The sequence below is a fragment of the Paroedura picta genome, chromosome 3 (genome assembly GCF_049243985.1).
Source record: "Paroedura picta isolate Pp20150507F chromosome 3, Ppicta_v3.0, whole genome shotgun sequence".
In the NCBI taxonomy this organism is placed as follows: domain Eukaryota; kingdom Metazoa; phylum Chordata; class Lepidosauria; order Squamata; family Gekkonidae; genus Paroedura; species Paroedura picta.
In genome coordinates, this window is record NC_135371.1 from 116,465,197 (window position 1) to 116,488,130 (window position 22,934).

The window sequence follows — 22,934 nt, forward strand, 5'->3', positions numbered from 1 at the left end:
TGAATTCCATGTGTTTTATGCAAAAAACAAAGATAAAAATCAACCCAGCCACAAACACAAACAGCGCAAAACAGAACAGCTGTCCCATCTTGTCTAGTCTGGACCTGTAGGATCATAGTGGTAATTTTCTTTTCCTAGACATTAAACGAGCTAAAATGCTGAAAAAAATTGTAAACATCACCTGAGACTCATTTGTTTGATACTCACTCTAACCTAACTATATGCCCTGTGTAAATCCAATGTGTATTTCCTGAAGAGAAAATTTCTTCCTATCATCAGAAAGAGGTCTGTATATATAACACTTTATTGTATTAATGTGCTTCTAAGCTCCCTCTCACACATTCATTAATCTTCACACCAGACACCATAACAGGAGATATCGCCATCAGCTACCATGCAGAGTTGCTAGCTCCTTAAGGATCACTTTACAACTTGAATGACAACAAAATCAATAGTTTGTGGGAAGGATTTCTTAGGAGACCCATCATAGTTACAGAATTAGACTACATTCTTGTTGAGGTGCTCATCTTTTCTCTCCCACAAATCTAATAAGCTCTGGGGAGAGAAAGTTTTTTTTCTCCTTGTGCTGTTTTCCACAAAGAAACTCCTGTTCCACTCCATGCCATACCACAGCTGTTTTAAATTAAAGATAATAGAAGATCTGACTATGGGTCTCTCATGTTATATTTACTTAAGAAGATATATGGAACCTGAAAACCATGTACAGAACCTCAAGAGTTGGGGGGTTCATGACAATTATAAATTCACATTTCTGATCAGCTCTAGGGGAAAGCTGAACAGCAGTGCAAGACATCTTCATTCTTCATGCTTTCCTCACCTTAAGAAAACAATGCTTTCAAGCAGGAGATGTACAAAAGATGCTTCAAAGCTTCCCTTGCAACCGAGGACACCCCACAACACTCCCAGATGTCCTCCACACTCTGCTGAGATCTCCCACCCAAAGTGAAAACTATGGCCTGTCTGAAGGATAGCAGCAAACTAGTTCTCCCTTACCATTTATTTACATACCACCCATTAGGGTTGATGGCCTTGGTGTAAACAGCGTGACAGTCTTTCACCAAAGCACCTGACTGGAATCTCAGCCAAAAAGGCTTCTGTCCCAGGAGATATGATCAAAAGGAGAAGCTGGAGTGACAGAGAGAAAATATGGCCCATGTTGAAATTAATTAGCTAGCTGGTCAGCGAGGGGGAGGGAATTCAATGCTGTGGCTGGTTTTAGGATGTCCCCTGGAGTATCAGCATGAAGGGAGAAGCAAGTAGGACCTCTGAATTCTGTTTCTTCCAACCCCACCACAAGCCCATCAATCACACAACTGCAAGAGGTAAATGAGACTACTGGAAGGGGAAGAGTTCCAGCAAGAAAGGGGTGAGGAAGGGCAGGCATGGAATGGTTGACAGGGGAATCAATGGAAGCCAGTCCGTAGGGCTTCATTTTGCACTAGGCGGCTTGTAGGGCTCCAGTAACAGACTTGAGAAAGTGTTGACTTTGTCAGCGCCTCGAACTTCATGGGGCAGGAGTGGCAGCTTTACAATGTGGAAATCTTCATAGAGGTCTTCCATCTGGGGGAGGGAAAAAACAGGACAATTAGTCACAGGGGCACTTAACCACTGTACCCTGAAAGATGTTTATATCCTATTTCTGCTTAGGCCAAGGCAGCTCACAAATAAGACTCAGGAGGCACACTACAGTTAAATGGAATACAAATCCACACAGTAAAATTACAAAGGCAGAACGTGCTCAAGAGGAGAAACACTTCAGAGGAGAACAGTTGGCACAAGGTTGAGAGAGGCAGAGACGGTCCTTCAGATATTGTCCGCTCTGTTTAAAAAAAAAAAAAACAGAAGCAAAGAGGAAGCTAGCAGCAAGTGCTTCAGGATTGGTATTACAGGTGCACAGAAGCTAAATCTTATAAGCAAGCAGGCACCAGCCACCTTCTGCACTCACTAATGCTTCAGGGCTGCCTACAAGGGCAAGCCCATGTACAGTGTGCTGCAGTAACCAGTTTATAATACCACAGTCCAAAGTAGCAAAATCAAAGGGAGAAATTGCTGCAACAAGCGTAGGCAAAAACACACTTCTGGCAGCTCCAGCCTGTATTTGTTTAAATAGGCTGGATCAAGAGCACTCCCAAAATCTTTGGGCAATCTCATTTCTCATCTCATTTAGTGAAAGCTGGAACAGAAAGCTCCCAATAAGGAAGCGATTCTGAAAGCAACCACCAATCTCCCATCCCACAATGTTGACCGCAGCATGGCTCACCACAGCATGAGGGAAGTAAGTAGTCTGTTTCTCTTCGGCTCTATTGTTACAGCTCGGGGGACAATCCTCCATGCCCTCTCTTTTGTAGACATTGTTCATAATCTTCCAGCAGAAGCTGCTTTGATCAGTTCTCCAGCAGTCTGACCTTCTTAACAGAATGGGCAACTAGCTTGAGCATTTCCCTTTTGCTTTTGATTGTGGTAACTGTAGGCTTTTCTTTTGGCTTCTTTGTAAGGGCTAGAGTGGTGTAGTGGTTAAGAACAGGAGCATCTAACCTGGAGAACTGGGCTTGATTCCCCAGTCCACTTCATGAAGCCAGCTGGGTGCCCTTAAGCCAGTCACATTTCTCTCAGAGCTCTCTCAACGTCACCTACCTCATAGGAGAGGAAGGGAAGGTGATTATAAGCCACTTTGACACTCCTTTAGGTAATAAAAAGTGGGATACAGAAAAACAGCTCTTCTTCTAGCCAGGCCAGCTGTGGGAAAGGATTTCTGTCAGATTCTAGAGACTTCTAAGCTCCTCCACCACACCCATCCAGAATTGGCCTTTCCTGTCCAAACTGCCACATGTTGGGAAAGAAAGAAGCACTCTTCCCTCAGTCTTCTCTTTGTTCAAAAAAGAAATAATAAATAAAATAAAGCTATATTTATATATGCCATCCTTGCTTATTAGCTTAGGGTGAGTAAGCAGTTTTAAATATCACATTTGTAACAAGACAAATTTACAATAAAACCTATCATGCACTAGTCCACCACCTCATTTGGGCGGGGAGAGGGTCAAAATCCTTGGAGGGCCAATCTTTTCTGCATTCCAGCAGTGAGGACAGCACTTCCTGATGGTCTGTTTGGGCCTCAACAATAAGCCTGATGTAACAGCTCTGTCTTGCCGGCCCTGTGGACCTGATTAAGGTTCTGCAGGGCCCTGATCTCTTTTGGCAAAGCATTCCCCCAGGCTCGGGGCCAAGACTGAGAAAACACTGGCCCTATTGGAGGCCAATCTCACTTCCTTTGTGCTGGGGATCTTGAGCAGGTTTAGGTCAGATGGTCTTAATGCTGTTTGGGGGTGGGGATGGAAGAGGTGGTCCTGCAGATACAAACTCTATGATTTTATGGTAATAGTAACTTCATTACCATCCAAAGTTAGTAAATGAATCCCCTCAAAAACATCTACTTTCCCAACCAGTATTACCACCTTATCTGGATTCAATTTTGACTTGTGCCCCTTCATCCACTTGTCATTAATTTAGGACTGAGAACTGCTTCTAGGGGTTTTATTTATTATTATTATTATTATTATTATTATTATTATTATTATTATTATTATTATTATTATTATCTTTCGATTTATTGCCCGCCACTCCCTTACGGCTCGTGGCGGGTTACAACATTTTAAAACCCCCAATAAAATCCATTAAAAACCCTCAGCAACAATTACAATATAACATTATCGGTTAGCAAGCTAACCTGGCAAGATAGGCTAATCAACCTCCCCCTCCTACTACAAGCAGGTAGAGAGGGGATAACAAATGGCATACGTAACTCGAAATGGCATACATAACCTACCTTCAGTTATGCAGTAGGTCTCATTTAGCAGTCTGACATAACAGCTGAAAACCATTGGTGAGAGTACTGAGACATGACAATGGTAAGCGTCCATATCCTCATGGACAGAAATGATCAAAAATGTCCCTGAAAATCCCACCTTTTCCAAGCCCTTCAACAAAATTGAATTATCTACAATGTCCAAAGTCACTGATAGATCAGGAAGAACAAATGCTAAGGCACTGCCTGAATCCCCTTGCAAATTGACATTAGCCACCACAGCAACCAAAGCTGCCCTCATTCTAGAACCAACCTTGAAACTCAAATGAAATGGGTCAAGACCAAAGGTGTCATTCCAGTAAACCCAACGCTGCTTTGTAACGACCTGCTACATGATATTACCAAGAAAGAAAGAACTGGTGTAGGTCTATAGTTGAGCAAATTTTTCTTGTAAAAAAAAATTCTGTCAATAGAGACTTCACCAGTCTCCTTCAACACACTTGGAAATTTACCTTCCAGCAGCAACAAACTAATTTTGGCAAGAGCTCTTAACTTATCCTGCAAAGTTTTGTGAACTGGAATCTTGTACTGGTCATCTGAATATTTCTTAGTTTAATAACTGCTGTGTGTATGCCCCTAACAGCCAAAGACAGTGCAGCCTAGTCCTGTGACGTTTCTGCTAGTTTATTCTTTTAAAAACTGTCTCTGATCCAGACCAACTTGGAAGCCAGCTTAAATGCTGTTCTAATGTAATCTCAAAATTATCCACCAGTGAAAGAAATGTTGGGGAGCCTTGGAATTTCACTGGGAGGGAGAGGGAGAGGGAGCTGTGAAACCTGAGAAGAAGCAGAATATTGCCCTAAGAGTCAGTCCAGAGAATGACACTTCTCAGGAAATAAGGTGTCAACCCCATTATCCTATCTGACTTGCCTTTCCTTTTGCTGCCCCCTGCAGGGTTTTTCTTCTCTTCTTTGGTACACCAGGCATTTTGTACACCAGGCATTGCTTACTCCAACACTGAAATAATCACCATCCTTGTGGATTATGGGATGCTTCATCTTCATTTCTGCCCTCACACTGCTGCCTAATGCAGACCACATTCGTGTTTATTGCCAGGAGGTTTTGCACACAAGCACTATCATGTGCTGCCTCCCTTAACCCACAGCAAATCTACCCCCCTTTAAACTAGCATAAAGGAGAGGCTGTGTACCCCAAACCAACAAGCCCAGCATGAACTTCACTATGTGACAAATTTACTGTTATGAGACCATTAGCTCTTTCGCTGACCAGCACTTGCTAGGTTGACTCATGACATTTACACTTTTGTTTGGTGTAAAAATCATATAATCATTGCCACTGCAGAGTCAGTAATCCATTTAACAGTAAATTAAGACGTATCTCCCGGCTTTAAGCTCTCTATCATGAGGCAATTTTACTCCTACGTGATTAGGGGCACATCTTAATTTACTGTTAAATGGATTACAGACTCTGCAGTGGCAATCATTGAAGAGGTATTTGAAAATGGTGAAAAATATACATAGGAGCCCATTCTGATTGCCAAACACCAAACAAGAGGGGCTGTGAGACTCATCATTTTGGCCTGCTGATTTAGTTTTTTCTCTTATCTATAACATTCAGAACTCAACGGTGTAGTTCCTTTTCATTACACTGGCTTCGTTCTGTACTGCAGACATGTTTAAAAGAGCACAGAACCATCCTTGCCAGCTCTCCCACAGAATTTCCAACATTGTTGAAAAAGGCAGGGATGCAATTTAACGGAGGGAGAGACGAGACCTAACCATACCCATGAAAGGGAGAAAATAAAATCATGTTCTTGCGAGTGTAGTCTCTCCTTCCATATTTTCCGGTTTCTGGGCAGTACTTGGCTAAGGGTGTGTGTGTGTCTGAGGACAGGGAATGGGTACCACCACAAGATGGCTGACATGTGGGGCTAAAACCAATAAAAAATACAGCTCCCATGGAGCACTAGTGGGGCCAATCACAACACACTGGGAAGCAGCAAGCCCATCTTCTTCCTCCTCCTATGAAGTCAGCTGTTTCAGGGTACTTCTTGTACAGTGAGTCAAAGAAAAGCCAGGATTAGCTGTTGGTGAAAAAACAGATAGGTATCAAAAAATCCACTGGCAGGTGCTGAAGTTCCCATGGCCACAACCTTGGGAATTATTGGCTTTGAGGTTCGAGCATATCTGCAAGTAAGAATCCTCCAATCACTCACAGACATTCTTTATACTACCCCTACTATTATGGACCTTCCAGAGTGGAGCTCAGCACATAAAGAGGTTCGGGAGCAGGAAGCTGCACTTCCCATGAGTGAATGTATGAATGTAACAAACTCTATATTTTGAGTGGAAAAATTGGGCGGTCGTCTTATACGTCCAGTCATCTTATACGCCGGCAAATACGGGTATATTTGTATCCTACTCCTTCCCTTAATGGACGTGAAAGAGGCAGTAGAATTAGAGCACTATTTGCTTCTTACCATACCTGGTCAAGGTATTTGGACTGGATCTTGTGCCGGGCCTCACACATCTTGCAAGGCTTCTCTGGATCAGGGAAGACCAACTGATTGACTATGATGTTGTGGGTGTCGATCTTGCACTTGGCCAGTTCCTGGATGAGCCGCTCTGTTTCGTACAGGGAGAGGAACTCAGCAATGCAAACACAGATGAATGTAGTTTGCTCCTGGAGGAGGAGAAAAGAGGAGTGAAATGTACCACAAGATCAGCAACACAAGAATATGGAGGTCAGTCACTCATTCCCTGTTCCATTCACCTTGCCCACACAATTCCCCCAGGGTGCACTCTTGAGTAGCTTATAACCAAAAGGTGGACTTTGGAAGAGGGTTCAGAGCTGTTTTCCCCTCTTCCCAGGAAGAAAGGAATTTCCCTGATGTGCAGCCTTCTAAGCTTAAGGAACCCCTAGAAAAAGAGTTGGTTCTTATGTGCTGCCTTTCTCTACGCAAAAGAGTCTCAAAGCGGTTTACAATTGCCTTCCCTTTCCTCTCCCCAAAACAGACACCATGTGAGGTAGATGAGGCTGAGAAAGCTCTGATACTACTGCTCAGTCAGAACAGCTCTGTCAGAGTCATGCAGCTGACTGCATGTGGAGAGGTGGGGAATCAAACCCAGCTCACCAGATTAGAAGCCACTGCTCTTAACCACTACACCCTAGAAGCTCCTTCAGGCAACAAGGAGCAGTTCACTTGAGAACTCCCTGAGGACAATCATTTCTTGCTCCAAGAAGCCAGGCCATATAACTAGTTTAACCATTTACATGCTTAGTGTCGCTTTTAACTGCTTTTGGATAACATACTCCCTGTCTAAGAAAGTAACACACTTGTGAAATTAGCAGCAAAGAAAAAAGGGAGGAAACCCATCCCTTACCTGCTCTAACATGAAAGATACAAATTATAGCAAGACAGACACACCCGCCCAGTTGCTCTGCATAAAATTCCCCAGGCCTTGGAATGTATCTAAATGTAAGTTCTCCATGGTAGGGGGGGTGGGGTGGCGATCCTAGTCCGGGACAGCTATGCCTTCAGGGCTCTCCCAGCACCATCGATCCCAGGAGTTGAATGTGTCGGCCTGACGTGGGAATCGGTCGAGAACGTGGCCATCTGGGCGGTGTACCGTTCACCCACTGCCCCGCCCGATGCCCTGCTGGGCCTGCTGGAGGCGGCGGCCGCCTGGACATTGCAGTTCCCCAAATTATTAATTTTGGGGGACTTTAATGTCCATGCGGATTCGTCGGCTCCAGGACTTGGCCAGGACCTGGTGTCGGCCATGGCGACACTGGGGTTCTCGCAGTTTGTTGCTGGTCCCACTCATCAGGCTGGCCACACCCTGGATTTGATCTTTGGTGCTGGTGTTGAGATCGATCTGGTGGCTAACAACATCGTTCCGTGGTCTGACCACCATACCCTGAAGGCTCGCCTACGGATGCCACCCCTCCCCTGTTTGGGTGACGGACGCATTTTAGTCCGCCCACGGAGACTTATGGAATCCGAAGGATTCCTGAATGCTCTGCGGGACCCGATGCCCTCCGGTGTCTCGTTGGAGGCCTTGGTAGAGGACTGGCAGTCCCGCCTGTTGGCCGCCATTGACGAGATAGCCCCTGAGCGCCCTCTCCGCCCTCGCCTCAAGCAGGCTCCGTGGTTTACCGCGGAGCTTCGGGAGAGGAAGAGGGAGGTGAGACGGCTAGAGCGAGTGTGGCGGAAGACCCGCGACGAAGCTACAAGAACATCTCATCGCACGCTTATGAGGGCGTATGAGATGGCGGTGAAAGCGGCAAAGTGTGACTACTTTGCTGCGGAAATCGCGTCCGCTAGCTCTCGCCCAGCCCAATTATTTAGGGTAGTTCGGACCCTTACTGCCCTCGAAGGAGGGCACCAAAATAGTAGACAATTGGAACTTGGCTGCAAGGCCTTTGCGAGCTATTTTGCGGATAAGATCTTGTCGCTCCGTCGTGACCTTACTGCCACAGTTGATACAGTTTGTGAACTAGAAGCTCCGTGGCCGTTACGGGGGATCAGGTTTGATGGCTTCAGGCGGCTCTCTTTATCCGAAGTGGACAAATTGCTAGGGTCAGTGAGGGCGACCACTTGCCCCCTTGATCCCTGTCCGTCGTGGTTGCTTAAGACCAGCGACCCACGGATAGGTGTTCCCCTGAGGGAGATTATAAACCTCTCCCTTACATCGGGAGAATTCCCTCAGCGGCTCAAGGAGGCAGTGGTTCGCCCTCTTCTGAAAAAACCATCGCTGAATCCGCGGGACCCCGCCAGCTACCGCCCGGTATCGCATCTTGCATTCCTGGGCAAGGTGGTTGAGAGGGCCGCCGCGGACCAGCTCCTAGCATTTTTGGAGGAAACTTCGGCCCTCGATCCATACCAGTCTGGCTTCCGTCCTGGCCATGGGGTGGAGACCGTGCTGGTCGCCCTGACAGATGATCTCCGGCGCCAGCTAGACCGGGGCGGGTCGGCCATTCTCGTGCTATTAGACCTGTCAGCCGCATTTGATGTGGTTGACCACGAGCTCTTGGTTCACCGCCTCGCTGATACTGGGATTGGAAGGGTGGCTCTTAAATGGCTATCCTCCTTTCTAGAGAACAGGTCACAGAGGGTCGCTGTGGGGGAGGAGTTATCCGACTCCTTTGCACTCCCATGTGGGGTGCCACAGGGAGCGGTGCTCTCCCCCACGTTATTTAACATCTATATGCGTCCCCTGGTTCAGCTGGTACGGAGTTATGGGCTTGGGTGTCATCAGTACGCTGATGATACCCAGCTCTATCTCTTGATGGATGGCCGGCCAGATCTCCCCCCAGAAAAATTCGCCAGTTGTTTGGAAGCAGTGGCTGGATGGATCAGGAGGAGCCGCCTGAGACTCAACCCCTCCAAGACGGAGGTCCTTTGGCTAGGCCGAAGGGAGCAGGAACAGGAAGCGCGTCTTCCCTGCCTGGACGGGGTACAATTGTCATCTGTGCCCCAAGCCAGGAATTTGGGAGTGATTCTGGATACCTCACTTTCCATGGAGGCCCAGGTCACTAAGGTAGCTCGGACGGCGTTTCTCCATCTACGCCAAGCTCGGCTACTAGCGCCCTACCTGCCCCCGGAACACCTGGCCACTGTGATCCATGCAATGGTTACTTCTAGATTAGACTTCTGTAACTCGCTCTACGCGGGCCTACCCTTGTCTCTAACCCGGAAGTTACAGCTGGTACAGAATGCAGCTGCACGGGTCCTCACTAAATCATCTTGGAGGTCCCATGTTCAGCCTCTGCTGAAGCAGCTGCACTGGTTGCCAGTTTGTTTCCGGATTAGGTTCAAGGTTTTGGTATTAACCTTTAAGGCTATACGCGGCTTGGGTCCTGCATACTTGAGGGACCGCCTATCTCCTTATGCCCCCCGCAGGGTACTTCGCTCTGCGGGTAAGAATTTGCTGATGATCCCAGGACCCCGGGAGGCACGCCTGGCCTCGACAAGGGCCAGGGCCTTTTCGGTCCTGGCCCCTACCTGGTGGAACGAGCTCCCTGAAGAGCTGCGGGCCCTGTCGGAGCTCTCTGAGTTCCGCAGAGCCTGCAAAACGGAGCTCTTCCGCCAGGCGTTTGTCTAAGGCCGGGTGATGGCCCGGGGCTAAGATCGGACCCCTCTCCCCGGAGGGGGGAGGCCAGTACTAGACTGGCCTGGTTCCCCAGATTGTTCCACCCTATGCCCAATTATCCATCCGTTCCCTTCTGCTCATCCAGTGGGCCTGTACGGGAATAGTTTTTTAATCGTCAACATTGTGACTCAGTCATTATTTTAATGGGGTTTTAATGGGGAATTTTAATGGTTAATATATTGTATTTGTATTAAAACATTGTGAACCGCCGCGAGCCAGTTTCCGAGAGCGGCGGTCATACAAATCAAATAAATAAATAAATAATAAATAAAGTTCCCAGGACCATGTGCTGTCATAGCTCCTTCACTCTGCAGTAATTTCCCTATTTTACAAGGGATGAGACTGGGCCAGGTGAAGATGCACCAGTTCTGCCAACATCCACAAATTCATTTATTGCATGGCATGCGTAGTGTAGCCAGGAGATCTGAGGATTGTCCGGCAGCCAGGAAAGGGGCTTTGGCAGGTGGTTTGCTACTGCTTGCCTCTGTGTTATGACCCCTGGTGTTCTTTGGAGGAACTACCACCCAAATCATTGGAGGTCTCCAAGCCAGGGTTGGCCATGCTTAGCTTCTGAGATCTGAATTAGGCTTGCCTGGGCTATCCGGATCACAGTGCCACACCCACAATTACAAAATGATGCCTAAGAAAAGGCTGTTACTCCTCAAGACACTGAAAGCTGGCACAAAATTTCTTTAGGCCAATTTACTCTAGCATCATAAAGATGACCGCAATATATTCTACGCTTCTTCAACAAAGCTTGGTTCTTTGCACGTGGATTGGAAGGAGTGGCTAAGAGCCTGGACAGCAAGAATGCTGTAGATGTTGCCCTCTAGTCAAGATTCAACTTGCCCCAAAAATACAGCCTATACTTAGCAACCAAAACTGGAATGTATCAGTAAAAAAAAAATAAAAGAGTGAGGAGGACTGATGCACTTATTGCTTGGCTCCTAGGACCTTGCCAGTCTCTGTAAAGGAGTCTACAAATAAAAGGAATCCTGGACTAGGATGCCAAAGACTCAAGTGCAACTGTCAGCTCTACTAGGTAGCTTCATAGGTATCCTCAAGCAGTCATTACATTCCCCTACCATGAATGGAGAATTCATCAGGTAGCATGGAACCCTACCGCTGCTCTGGAGGGAGGAATGTGAAACTAAGAGGATCCTTGTTTCAAAACATTTCGTTCCCAGCATGTAAACTGTTGCTCTCTTGATTGATTCAGCCTAAACTGATCATCCCAATTAATTCAACCTCTCTCTCTCCCTCCAATCTAATCCAAATTTACTGTGCTCTGTATTAATTGATACAACCCAAACTAATCACCCCCAATTAATTCAACCTGTCTACCCTCCTTCCAATGCTAATCCAAGCTGATTGCTCTCTCTTATTGATTTATCCAACCCAAACAGATCACACGCAATTAATTCAATCTACCTCCCTCTCCAATCTAATTCAAATTTGATTGCCCCCTTTAACCCAAAGTGACTACCCTTAATCAGCTCACACCCACATAGATTCCCCCCAAATAATTAAACTCGTTAATCAAAAATCACTCGGTGACCAAGACAACCTACAGAAACATCAATGAAATCAACTACACATAATCAATCCAACTGAGATTCCACTCCCAATGCACAATATGATCTAACACTTAACCAAACAGGATCAATACACAATACACACCTGGGCTGGGCAACCCTGAAATGCCAGAGCTGGCGATCTGGGCCACGCTCCGGAAACAAACACCACACAACAGATTACACCCTACATGTAACTAACAACTGATAGGGGGAGCCCTGAGATGCCAGAAGTAGCAATCGAGGCTATCCCTCCATAAACACATAATCCCACCAAATGCAAATCAGACACCAGACACCAGACATAGAATCAAGGATTGAAGGAAGCCCTAGCAAAATAGAGGAAACCAAAATAACTTGAATAGGGCCAACAGGGACCCACAGGGAAACAGAACCACCAAAACAAAACCAACTACCAAACAGGATGTCTCAGTCACACCAAAAGGAACTGAAGGAGAAACAACAGGGGACCTAAGGGGGTCAGGGATCCCAATGATAAGGAGAAGATGCAGAGACAGTGGTGGGAGGAGGAGGGACAAGATAAGGGAGCTGAAATATAATCATACCCGGCCCCCTTCCAACCTCTATCCCTTTCCTCAAGACACTAGGGTGGAAGCAAAGATGAATAACCCACCTCTGATACTGATGCTGTGCGCAATACCAGGTCAATAAACAACAATTCCTCTACCCTGCAAATCTACTTTGCAGAATATAGAGTGGATCTGACATGCGTGACAGAAACCTGAGTCAGGGAAGGTCAAACAGTTGATCTTAAAGAGCTAGCCCCTGCCAGGTTCTCTATCCTCCATCAGTCTCAGACTGCGGGGTGGGGAGGAGGGGTGGCAATCCTAATCCGAGAGGATTTCTCCTTCACACCATCAATCCAAGGTTTCCAATGTGTTGGCCTCAGGTGGGGATTAATTGAACGCATGGTCATCTGGCTGGTGTACCACGCACCCAATGCACTTCCAGATGCCGTCCAAGCCCTGCTGGAGGTGGTAGTGGCCTGAATGCTACAGTCCCCCTAGATTATTAGTTCTGGAAGACTTTAATATCCATGCTGAGCTACCGTCCTCTAGAAATGGGTTGGACCTGGTGTCAGGCATGGCTACACTAGGATTCTCACAATTTGTTCTTGGCCCTAACCATCAGGCAGGCCACACCCTGGACCGCATTTTCAGCACAAGCTTTTACGTGGATCTGGTCACAACAAAATGCTGTGCCATGGTCATACCACTATGACCTGAAGGCTTGGGTAAGGCTACCACTCCCTCCTCAGTTGGGCATTGAGTGGATTTTAGCTTGCCCATGGAGACTTATGGATCCAACTGGATTCCTGAATGTCCTGCAGGACCTGGTGCCTCCTGGAACTTCTCTAAATAGTCTGGTCAGCTACCGGCACAACAGAATGCTGACTGCCATTGATAAGATAACTCCCTGACAATCTCACCACTCCTGTGTCATGTGAGTCCCTTGGTACACCAAGGAACTTTGCACGAAGAAACGGGAACTGAGATGACTAGAGCGTGTTTGGTGGAAAACCCGCAACAAAACTTCAAGAACATCTTACAGAATGCAGACGAAGGCCTATGAGATGGCAGTGAAGTCAGTGAAACGCAACTTTTACTCTACTACCATTGTATCTACTAACTCATGCCCAGTGTAATTGTTTAGGATAGTTTGATCTCACTGCCCTAGAGGAAGGGCATCAAAACAATAGCCAATTAGATATCAGCTAAGGCATTTGCCTCTTGTGGCATTTGCCTCTTGAGCCTCTTGTGGCGCAGAGTGGTAAGGCAGCCGTCTGAAAGCTTTGCCCATCAAGCTGGGAGTTCAATCCCAGCAGCTGGCTCAAGGTTGACTCAGCCTTCCATCCTTCCGAGGTCAGTAAAATGAGTACCCAGCTTGCTGGGGGGTAAATGGTAATGACTGGGGAAGGCACTGGCAAACCACCTCATATTGAGTCTGCCATGAAAACGCTGGAGGGCGTCACCCCAAGGGTCAGACATGACTCGGTGCTTGCACAGGGGATACCTTTACCTTTACCTTTAAGGCATTTGCAACTCATTTTGCAGACAAAATCTCGCCACTCCGCCGTGACCTCACTCCAACCTTAGACACTAGCGGCCCCTTGGCAGTCTTTGGAGAGAACACTGAGTAACTTCGGACGACTCAGGCTGTCTGAAGTGGACAGGATGCTTACAGCAGCAAGACCAACCCCACATACGTACTAGACCCCTTCCCACCATAGCTAATAAAAACACCAGATATAAGAATAAGGGGGCCGTCCAAGAGATAATCAACCGCTCCCTTGAAACGGGAGAACTCCTGGAAGGGCTAAAAGAGACAGTGGTTTGCTCACTGCTGAAAAAAATCTCTGGACCCGCGAGAACCCAACAACTACCAACCAATTTCGCACCTAGCAATCCTGGGAAAGAAGGTAGAAATTGCTGTTGCGGACCAAATATCAGCATTCCTGGAAGACACTTCTGTCCTAGACCCATCCCAGTCAGATATCCTGCCTAGCTATGGGGTAGAAACAGCGCTAATCACCCTGACAGATGACCTCTATCGCCAGTTGGACCAAAGCAGGTCGGCTCTGCTTGTATTATTAGACCTTTCAGCAGAGTTTGGCATAGTTGACCTTGAGCTTGTAAGCTCACTGCCTTGCCGACGCCGGAATTCAGGGAACAGCCCTTAAATGGCTGATCTCCTTTCTCCGGGGTCATAGGCAGAGGGCAACACTAGGAGAAAGATCTTCAAGCCACCACCAACTCACATGCGGAGTCCCACAAAGAGTGGTCCTCCTATTTAACATCTTCATGCGCTCTCTTGCCCAACTGGTATGGAAGTTCTGGCTGAGTTGTCATCAATATGCAGATGATACCCAGCTCTTCATCCTGATGGATGACTGCCCTGATTCTCCCCCAGAAGCATTAGCCAGCTGCCTGGAAGCAGTGACGAGTTGGCTCAAGCAGAGTCATCTGAAGCTCAATCCTTCAAAGGCGGAGGTCCTGTGGCTGGACAGGAAGGGTCCAAGGAAGCGCATCTGCCTAACCTGGATGGTGTGCAGCTATCAGTGGCTCATTCCGCCAGGAACCTGAGTGTGATCCTGGATATTTCCCTCTCAATGGAGGTCCAGGTTGCAAGATTTCAGTAAAGCGTTTGATAAGGTTCCACATGATATTCTTGCTGGCAAGTTGGTAAAATGCGGAAAGTATCCTAATTCTGTCAGGTGGATCGATAACTGGTTGACAGATCGTACCCAACAGGTGCTTGTAAATGGTTCAGCATCCTCTTGGAGAAGAGTGACAAGTGGAGTTCCCTAGGGATCTGTCCTGGGGCCTGTGTTGTTCAACATATTTATAAATGATTTGGATGAGGGTATGGGGGGGCAGTTTAGAGGGGATACTTATTAAATTTGCAGAAGATACTAAACTGGAAGGGGTAGCAAACACAACTGAAGACAGAATCAGAATACAGGATGATCTTGATAGGCTCGAGAAGTGGGCTAGGTAGGAAAAACCAAACACACCAATATAGGATGGGAGAAACTTGTCTTGGCAGTAGCATGTGCAAAAAGGATCTAGGGGTCTCAGTAGACCATACACTGACCATGAGTCAACAGTGTGACTCAGTGGCTAAAAAGGCAAATGGGATTTTGGGCTGTATAAAACGGAGTATTGTGTCCAGATCATGGGAGGTGATGGTACCAGTTTGCTCTGATTCGGCCTCACCTGGAGTACTGTGTTCAGTTTTGGACACCTCAGTTGAAGAGGGATGTAGACAAACTGGAGCATGTCCAGAGGAGGGCAATAAAGATGGTGAGGGGTTTGGAGACCAAGTTGGGGGAACTGTTTAGCCTGGAGAGGAGACGACTGAGAGGGGATTTGATAGCCATCTTCATTTAAAAGGCTGCCATATAGAGCAGTGGTTCCCAACCACCGGGCCACGGCTCCCTCTCCCCGCCCCCACCCCGCAGTGAGAAACTTCCCAGGCTGCAAGCAAATCAGCCGTCAAAGCGGCCGATTAGCTTGCAGCCCGGCAAGCTTCTTTTTGCGGGGGGGGGGGGGGGAGCGCGGCCGCCGGCACAAACGCCCATGTGCAGCAGGTTAGCGCATGCACGTTTGCAGCAACGCATGGAGGAAGCATGAAATTGCTGTGCGTGCACATTTGCAATAGTGCAAGGCACACACACACATGCGGGACCTGTCGTGCGTGCGCGGCCACCAGATCGCCATCCCACCACCACCAGTCTGCAGCCTAAAAAAGGTTGCGGACCACTGATATAGAGGATGGATCAGAGTTGTTTTCTCTTGCCCCGGAAGGACAGACCAGAACCAATGGGATGAAATTCAAAAGAAATTCTGTCTAAACACCAGGAAGAAGTTCCTGACAGTTAGAGGGGTTTCTCAGTGGAATAGGCTTCCTCGGGAGGTGGTGGGTCTCCATCTTTGGAAATTTTTAAGCAGAAGCTGGATAGCCATCTGATGGAGAGGCTGATTCTGTGAAAGCTTAAGGGGGTAGCCGGTTACAGTGGATGAGTGGTAGAGTTGTGAGTGTCCTGCATCGTGCAGGAGGTTGGACTAGATGACCCATGAGGTCTCTTCCAACTCTATGATTCTAAGAGTAGCACAGCTGGCCTTCTACCATCTTCGCCAAGCCAAACTACTAGCATCCTACTTGGCCCCAGAACACCTAGCTAGTGATCCACGCGATGGTCACTTCCAGACTACTGCAACTCGCTCTATGCAGGCCTACCCTTAACTCTGATCTGGAAACTGCAACTGGTCCAGAATGCGGTGTCCAGGGTCCTCATAGCAACTCCATGGAGGTCCTATATCTGACCCATCCTCCAACAACTGTGCTAGCTACCAGTCATATTCCAGATCAGACTTAAGATCTTGGTAATTACCTTCAAGACCATATGCAGTCTGGGCCCAGTGTACTTGAAGGACTGCCTACACCCCTCAAAGAGCTCTGCACTCCGCTACCTGCAAGTCCACTTGACCTCAACCAGGACCAGAGCCTTCTCTGTCCTGGCCCCTACCTGATGGAATGAGCTCCCAGAGGAGATCAGAGCCCTAATGGAACTAAAACAGTTCCACAGGGCCTGCAAAAGGAAGTTCCTCCACCAGGGATTTGGTTGAGGTCGACCTAAACTAAACATCTACTGAACTCCTGAATCTCCCTCCCTTGAACCCGTGCAATAGATCTGACCAACCATGGTCTGTTTATTGTAATTATTACTGTTACCCTTCAGTCATTATAATCACTGAGTTTGATGTATTTTTCTGTTTATGTTCTATGTGAATCACCCTGAACCTTTGGGAAGGGCAGCATACAAATGCAATTCATTCATTAATTATATAAATAAAGTGCATTCTAAACTCAGGATTCTTTGTTATCCAGATCAATTGATGCTACAGCTGGAAGGGCCAGATAGAGTACAAAGATTTTTTCTACCCACTGTCTGTCTCATATACATTTATCAAAAGATTCAGTGCCAGAATGCAGACTGCAAGTTTCTATAGGGTAGAAACCATTTAGGGCCTGGAGGAGCAATCCTGTATTTAGTTTAGTCTTTGTCAAGCAGCTTCCAGCTTTTACCACAAACCAGGAGCACTGTATATCAAGAACTTACACCAAAGTTCACCCAATGTCTGCCTTCCACTTGGCACCTTCTCCACATTCCTCCTAGCTGTGGCACCACATTCCCCTCCCCACATCTTTGCAGAGTACTTGCCGGATCCTTGAATTGCTCGCTCACTGAGCGGATGACAGGGAGAGTCTCCTCCAGCTTGGAGGCTAGCTGGTCAGCATTCATGTCTCCCAAGCCAAGCATGTTGCACATCTAGTGAAGAACAGACAGACAGGCTTCAGGAAGATACAATGAAGAACTTCTACCAACAGAGGGCATAAGAGCATTGCATGGCCAGAAAAGCAAAGAGAAAGGGATAAGGCATTAAAGCAGCAGAGCAGTTTAATCCACACCAAGGTCCATGGCCCATATATTGTGAACGATGCATGGTAAGTGGTAGCAGTCCTCAATACCACACAAGCAAGTTAACCAGCCTCAAAACTGGGCATTTTCATATTGCTCCCAAGTGTTGTTAAAGCTCTGGGGAATAGGCAGGAGTGCCATTTCAAGGAATTTGTGATAAATATATGTCATGGTCTTTTCAACAGGAAAGCATGGTGATTCTTATTCCCCTGTTTTTACCTGTGATATGAAGGGGCTGATCTGGTTCTTTATCTGCATCAGACGACCTAGTCCCCGCTCCACGATGGTGGGGAAGTTGAGCAGCCGTAACGTGTGTCCCGTAGGTGCTGTGTCAAACACCACCACAGAGAAATTCATGCCTTTCACCAACCTGTGAAGACCAGAGAGGGAGCATGAGCAGCCCTTGGAGGCAGGAACAATATAAATCACTTTGTTTCTTAACACTGTATATTTCTATAATAAGAAGAGCCTTCCCATAGCTTTTATTTCTATTGAATTGCACTTGTAATTCTACTGCAATGGCAGATCACTCTCTCGTTGGAGACAAATAAGCATCTTATAAAAACAGATTTTGTTTTTTGCTACAGAAATATGGTCTAAGAAACCCAGCGCCCAAGTGTGCTCTGGCAACTGCAGCCCAATTCTATCAGCCTGAACTTACACAAATTTTGAATTTAAAATACAGCAGAGAAGGTAGTTAGTATCAAGTGAAGATACAATCCTACCATGAGCCCCTATTCTCCCAGTATTCAGTAAATGCTACTGCTCCCTCAATGTGTGCGCAAAATCCGATCTATGTTCAACAAAACAAATGTATGCACAAATAAGTCCAAGCTGCACAATTTACTACAGTCACAAAATAATGCAGCTCTGAACCCCTTGACTAGAGCTATAAATTATACACTTCCCCAAGTCATTGAGAGATCAATGCAGATGAGATTTTTTTCACCTCTACTATGTCCAATCCCACAATAGCATAATATAGTATAGAGCCTTGTGCTTCTGCTCCTGAAATAAACCTTAGATAGGCAGAAGGGTGACAATAAACAAAACATCCAAAAACATAATACCTCATTACTTCAGCATAGCTCATGGCTTCATCAATACCAGGAAAGGCGCTCATTGCCTCCTGCATCATCTTCTTGCCCATACTTAGCATGTTATCCTCCTCAAAGAATTCATCTGGAAGCTCAGCCACACCCAAGCTAGGATCAATCTCCTGGATCACGCAAAGACAGAAGAAAGATTGGTCACATTCACAAAACAGTGGCAAGGACATTGGACTGCTCAACAAGATGCAGCAACGCTTAGAAGAGAAAGCTAGAATTTCTGATTTGTACAATAGCACTTAGACCAGCCTTCTTTAACTTTACCATTGAGAAATCACTTAAACATTCTTTAGGCTTCGAGAAACACCAGAAGCGGTGCAATCATAAAATATATGGTTGGGAAACGTAGCTCCTCCCCTTCCTACCCCCTCTAGTCCCATCACTGACTATTCAGGGATGTGGGTCAACATTACCATATATGATTGTATCCCTCGAAAAATGTTTAAGGAATTTAAAATATATATTTAAAATTAATTAAAACCCACCCATTTGAGAAATGCGAGGTTGGTGTAGTGGTTAGGAGTGCAGACTTCTAACCTGGCAAGCCAGGTTCAATTCCACATTCTCCCCACACGCAACCAGTGTGGTGACCTTGGTCTCACCACAGTATTGATAAAGCTGTTCTGACCGAGCAGAAATATCAGGGCTCTCTCAGCCTCACCCACCTCACAGGGTGTCTGTTGTGGGGAGAGGAAAGGCAAGGCAACTGTAAGCTGCTTTGAGACTCCTTCGTGTAGAGAAAAGCGGCATATAAGAACCAGCTCTTCTTCTTCCAGGACTGTCAAGAAATGCCAGGGTTTCACGAAACCCTGGCTGAGAAAGCCTGACAAACTCTCACAATATCTTTGCACTCAAAACTATAAGAAGCTGCACAAGACTGGCTGTGATTTAAAAGTAAAAACATATCAAATATGTTGCAATGCATTTGTGCATGTTTAAGTATCCTGGAAACATACAATTGGGTTGGCTCTATAGACAAGGATATAGCTATTTATGTAACCTACTACATGCAACTTTACACAAAACTAAAAGCACAATCTAGCCGAAGATTACATATGGTGTGAAGGACAGTTAACCACATACTTAATTTTCTAAGTGACATTAACGATTTTTAAAATGCTTAAGATTGGTGCCATCATGACCTTAATGTTCATTAATATTTTCTTATAAGAATTAACAAACTGAATTATCCAAATTTTAACATTAAAAAACCAAGCTTGTATTGTTCAAAAATAATTTCTTAGCTACCACAGCAAATCTTTTTGTACTAATCCTTAGCTGCTTCCCTCTGAAGAGAGGCTGAAAATAGGATTTTTTCCCCATTTAGAACAGTTAGGGAGAAGATAAAGGTTTACAACATTTATTCATAGTTAGAAAACAGGTATAACCTTTTCTCCCTCTTCTATATTGTCAGTAGAACAGGGCCAAACAAAAAAGAATCATCAATCATACGCTAGTAAAAGGTAAAGGTATCCCCTGTGCAACCACCGAGTCATGTCTGACCTTTGGGGTGACGCCCTCCAGCGTTTTCATGGCAGACTCAATACGGGATGGTTTGCCAGAGCCTTCCCCAGTCATTACCGTTTACCCCCCAGCAGCAAGCTGGGTACTCATTTTACCGACCTCGGAAGGATGGAAGGCCGAGTCAACCTTGAGCCAGCTGCTGGGATTTAACTCCCAGCCTCATGGGCAGAGCTTTCAGACTGCATGTCTGCTGCCTTACCACTCTGCGCCACAAGAGGCTCTTCAGACCCTAGCACAGTGGTCCGCAACCTTTTTTAGGCTGCGGACCGCCGGCGGCGGGGAGGGAGAGCGCCCGGCCGTGCATGCCATGCATGCGCGGCACTCGCGCGCATGCGCATTTGCGCCATGCACCGCCACAACGTGCGCGAGCAGCACTTCCATGCATGCAAGTTTGCAGCCGCGCATGGTGCAAACACGCATGTGCAGGCAGGGAGCTGCAGCCCACTGTCAGGGCCTTCGCGGCCCGGCACCTGGTGGTTGGGGACCACCGCCCTAGTACACAACACAAAAAAAGAAGCAACCACAAATTTTACATAAGAACAGCCCTTTCACTACACAATTAGAATTAGTTACTCACCATAGCAAAAAGGTTTTCATAGCCCTTTACTTTGGTTGGAACTTTGGAAAATTTCTGATCAAAGGCATCTGAAATGTTGTGAGCAGGATCAGTGGAAATGATGAGAACGCTCTCGCGTACTTTGGAAAGCTGCACAGCTAGGCTGCAGCTAGGTTCAGAAAATGAAGCAAGGAGCAGTTATTAAAGACATATAAAAATAGCCTAAGATATCCAGTGGTCACAGTCCCAGACAATCTGCCTACACTACTGACAAGGTTTGTTTCCTACAATCAGCACAGAGGGAAAACTTACATACTGGAGGATACAGCCATGATCTCAGTTTCAGTTTGCAGGTGAGTTCACAAAAGTTACCAAACCACAAATGTTTCCATAGTTCCTACTCATACACATAAGTGGCAAATATCCACTTGTTTTCTGGTTTATAAATGCTTCCGTACTTGGACACCAGAAAGTGATTCTTCACAACAAAAAAGTAGATATTCACAAGTGTGTTGTAGTTACATTCATATGTAGAATGAACCTATGCATATTTACTCAGAAGTCCTATAACATTTCAGTTAGATTTACTCCAAAGAACACAAAGGACTCAAATTTTGTTGTCTAAAGAACATTTAAGCCTCCAGTCCTCCCCCTTTCTTATGCTCAAAACTGACTTTAAACTTTTAAACAAAATCCAACATAGTAAAAGCTTATAATAAAATGGCATATCATTACATGCCAAATAAAATAAGTTAAAACGTATACTAGGAGCCCAGGCCTTCAAAAGCATGAGAACGAAAAGGCACCTTAATAACAAAGTCAAATATTTCTACAATATAGATAACCATGTTGGTCTGAAGTAGCAGAACAAGGTTTGAGTCCTGAAGCACCTTTAAGACCAACAAAGTTGTATTCATGGTATAAGCTTTTCCACCAGACTTTGGGTCAAGGCTAATGAAAAAAACATCAACACCAGTTAGAGCCCCCAGATGCCCCTCCTGCCACCACCAAACTGTACCTGATCAGAGAACACCATAGGGCGACTCCAGACTCAGCACCTTACTCTCAAAAATCATACCATTTATGCTGTTATAATGGTTATACAATTAAAGTTATATGGTTGAAATGTTTAGAAATGTTACTAGTTCAAATACAATATACTCTCTGTATTGTTCTATTAATTCACCGTAATCCACCCTGAGCCATAAAGGACAGTGGTATTAAAATGTAATAATACTAATAAATAATATAGCTAGTATTAAAACATGTTAAAGGAAGGTTCTAGCCTTTTCAGTAGCCTCCTTTGAAACGGAAGTATTCAAATCCCAAAAGACGACTACACACCAGAACACGTGTGTACTGCCCTTCCTCGTTTAATAAGAGTCCCTTCTCCACTGTTCATCGCCTTCCTAGCTTGCCTCCCTGCCCCGCGGCTCCCCGGCCTTTGGACAGCCACCCAGTGCAGATATTCAACAGGTGGAGCTTCCCCGCATAGAAGAGACAGCGACGGCAAGCTTGCACCTACGAAGTGCTGCCTGACATACAAGGACAAGCAGCACAGGAGTCCTGCCCGGGCGGCCGCCACCCGCGTCCACCTCCCTCCTCCGCCAGCTGACCTGCAGGTGGTCTTGCCCACACCGCCCTTCCCGCCGACGAAAATCCATTTCAGGCTTCGCTGCTCGATGATGTTGCTCAGCGTCGGCTCCAACGGCTCCACGTCAGGCGCGTCCTCGAACTCGTCCGCCTCTGCCTGCAGCCCGGACCCCGACGCCGCCATCTTAGAACGAAGTCACGTGACGAGACTCCCCCTTAAACCATTTTAACGGGTGGCCGCGGAGAAGCTCTTCCGTTCGCCCCCTGGCTAGAAAGGATCGCGCGCAGCAGCCGCGGCCTTCCCTCCGTCCCTTTCCTCAGTTGCCTTTAAAACGACGAATCGAGTCGGTACGTCACAAAAAGGGCACAGATAAGCAGCCTAATATGCCCCTCACCGACCCGGCTATTATGGTACCGTCTAAATTTTCCTTAGCGGATTGGAGACTGCTTCCTGCCTTCATTGGTTGCATCATCAAAAGCCCGCCTTTCGCTCCTCCGGATTCCTAAGAAACGTTTACTGCATAATTTCCATGGCGCTTTCTGGTTGGCTAAGGGATCCCTCAGTCATCGCGGGC

General features: G+C 46.5%; 1 protein-coding gene across 1 annotated transcript; it reads right to left on the reverse strand.

Annotated features, from left to right (window-relative positions):
• GET3 (guided entry of tail-anchored proteins factor 3, ATPase) lies at positions 1–22,802 on the reverse strand. Its single transcript, XM_077327250.1, has 7 exons — positions 22,383–22,802; positions 20,788–20,935; positions 18,648–18,796; positions 17,797–17,947; positions 17,320–17,427; positions 6,329–6,526; positions 1–1,581 (listed from the first exon to the last, which is right to left on the reverse strand). Exons 1-7 carry the CDS (start codon positions 22,541–22,543, stop codon positions 1,450–1,452), a joined length of 1,047 nt encoding a protein of 348 aa, XP_077183365.1. The 5' UTR covers positions 22,544–22,802; the 3' UTR covers positions 1–1,449.
• Between the last annotated feature and the right edge of the window lie 132 nt (positions 22,803–22,934).

Excerpts from the sequence above, each read along its gene's own strand:
- GET3 (XM_077327250.1), bottom strand. The coding sequence starts at position 22,543 with ATGGCGGCGTCGGGGTCCGGGCTGCAGGCAGAGGCGGACGAGTTCGAG. Across the intron at positions 20,936-22,382 it reads GTGGGCAAGACCACCTGCAG|CTGCAGCCTAGCTGTGCAGC; the intron begins GTCAGCTGGCGG and ends TTCTGAACCTAG. Across the intron at positions 17,428-17,796 it reads TCAGCCCCTTCATATCACAG|ATGTGCAACATGCTTGGCTT; the intron begins GTAAAAACAGGG and ends GTTCTTCACTAG.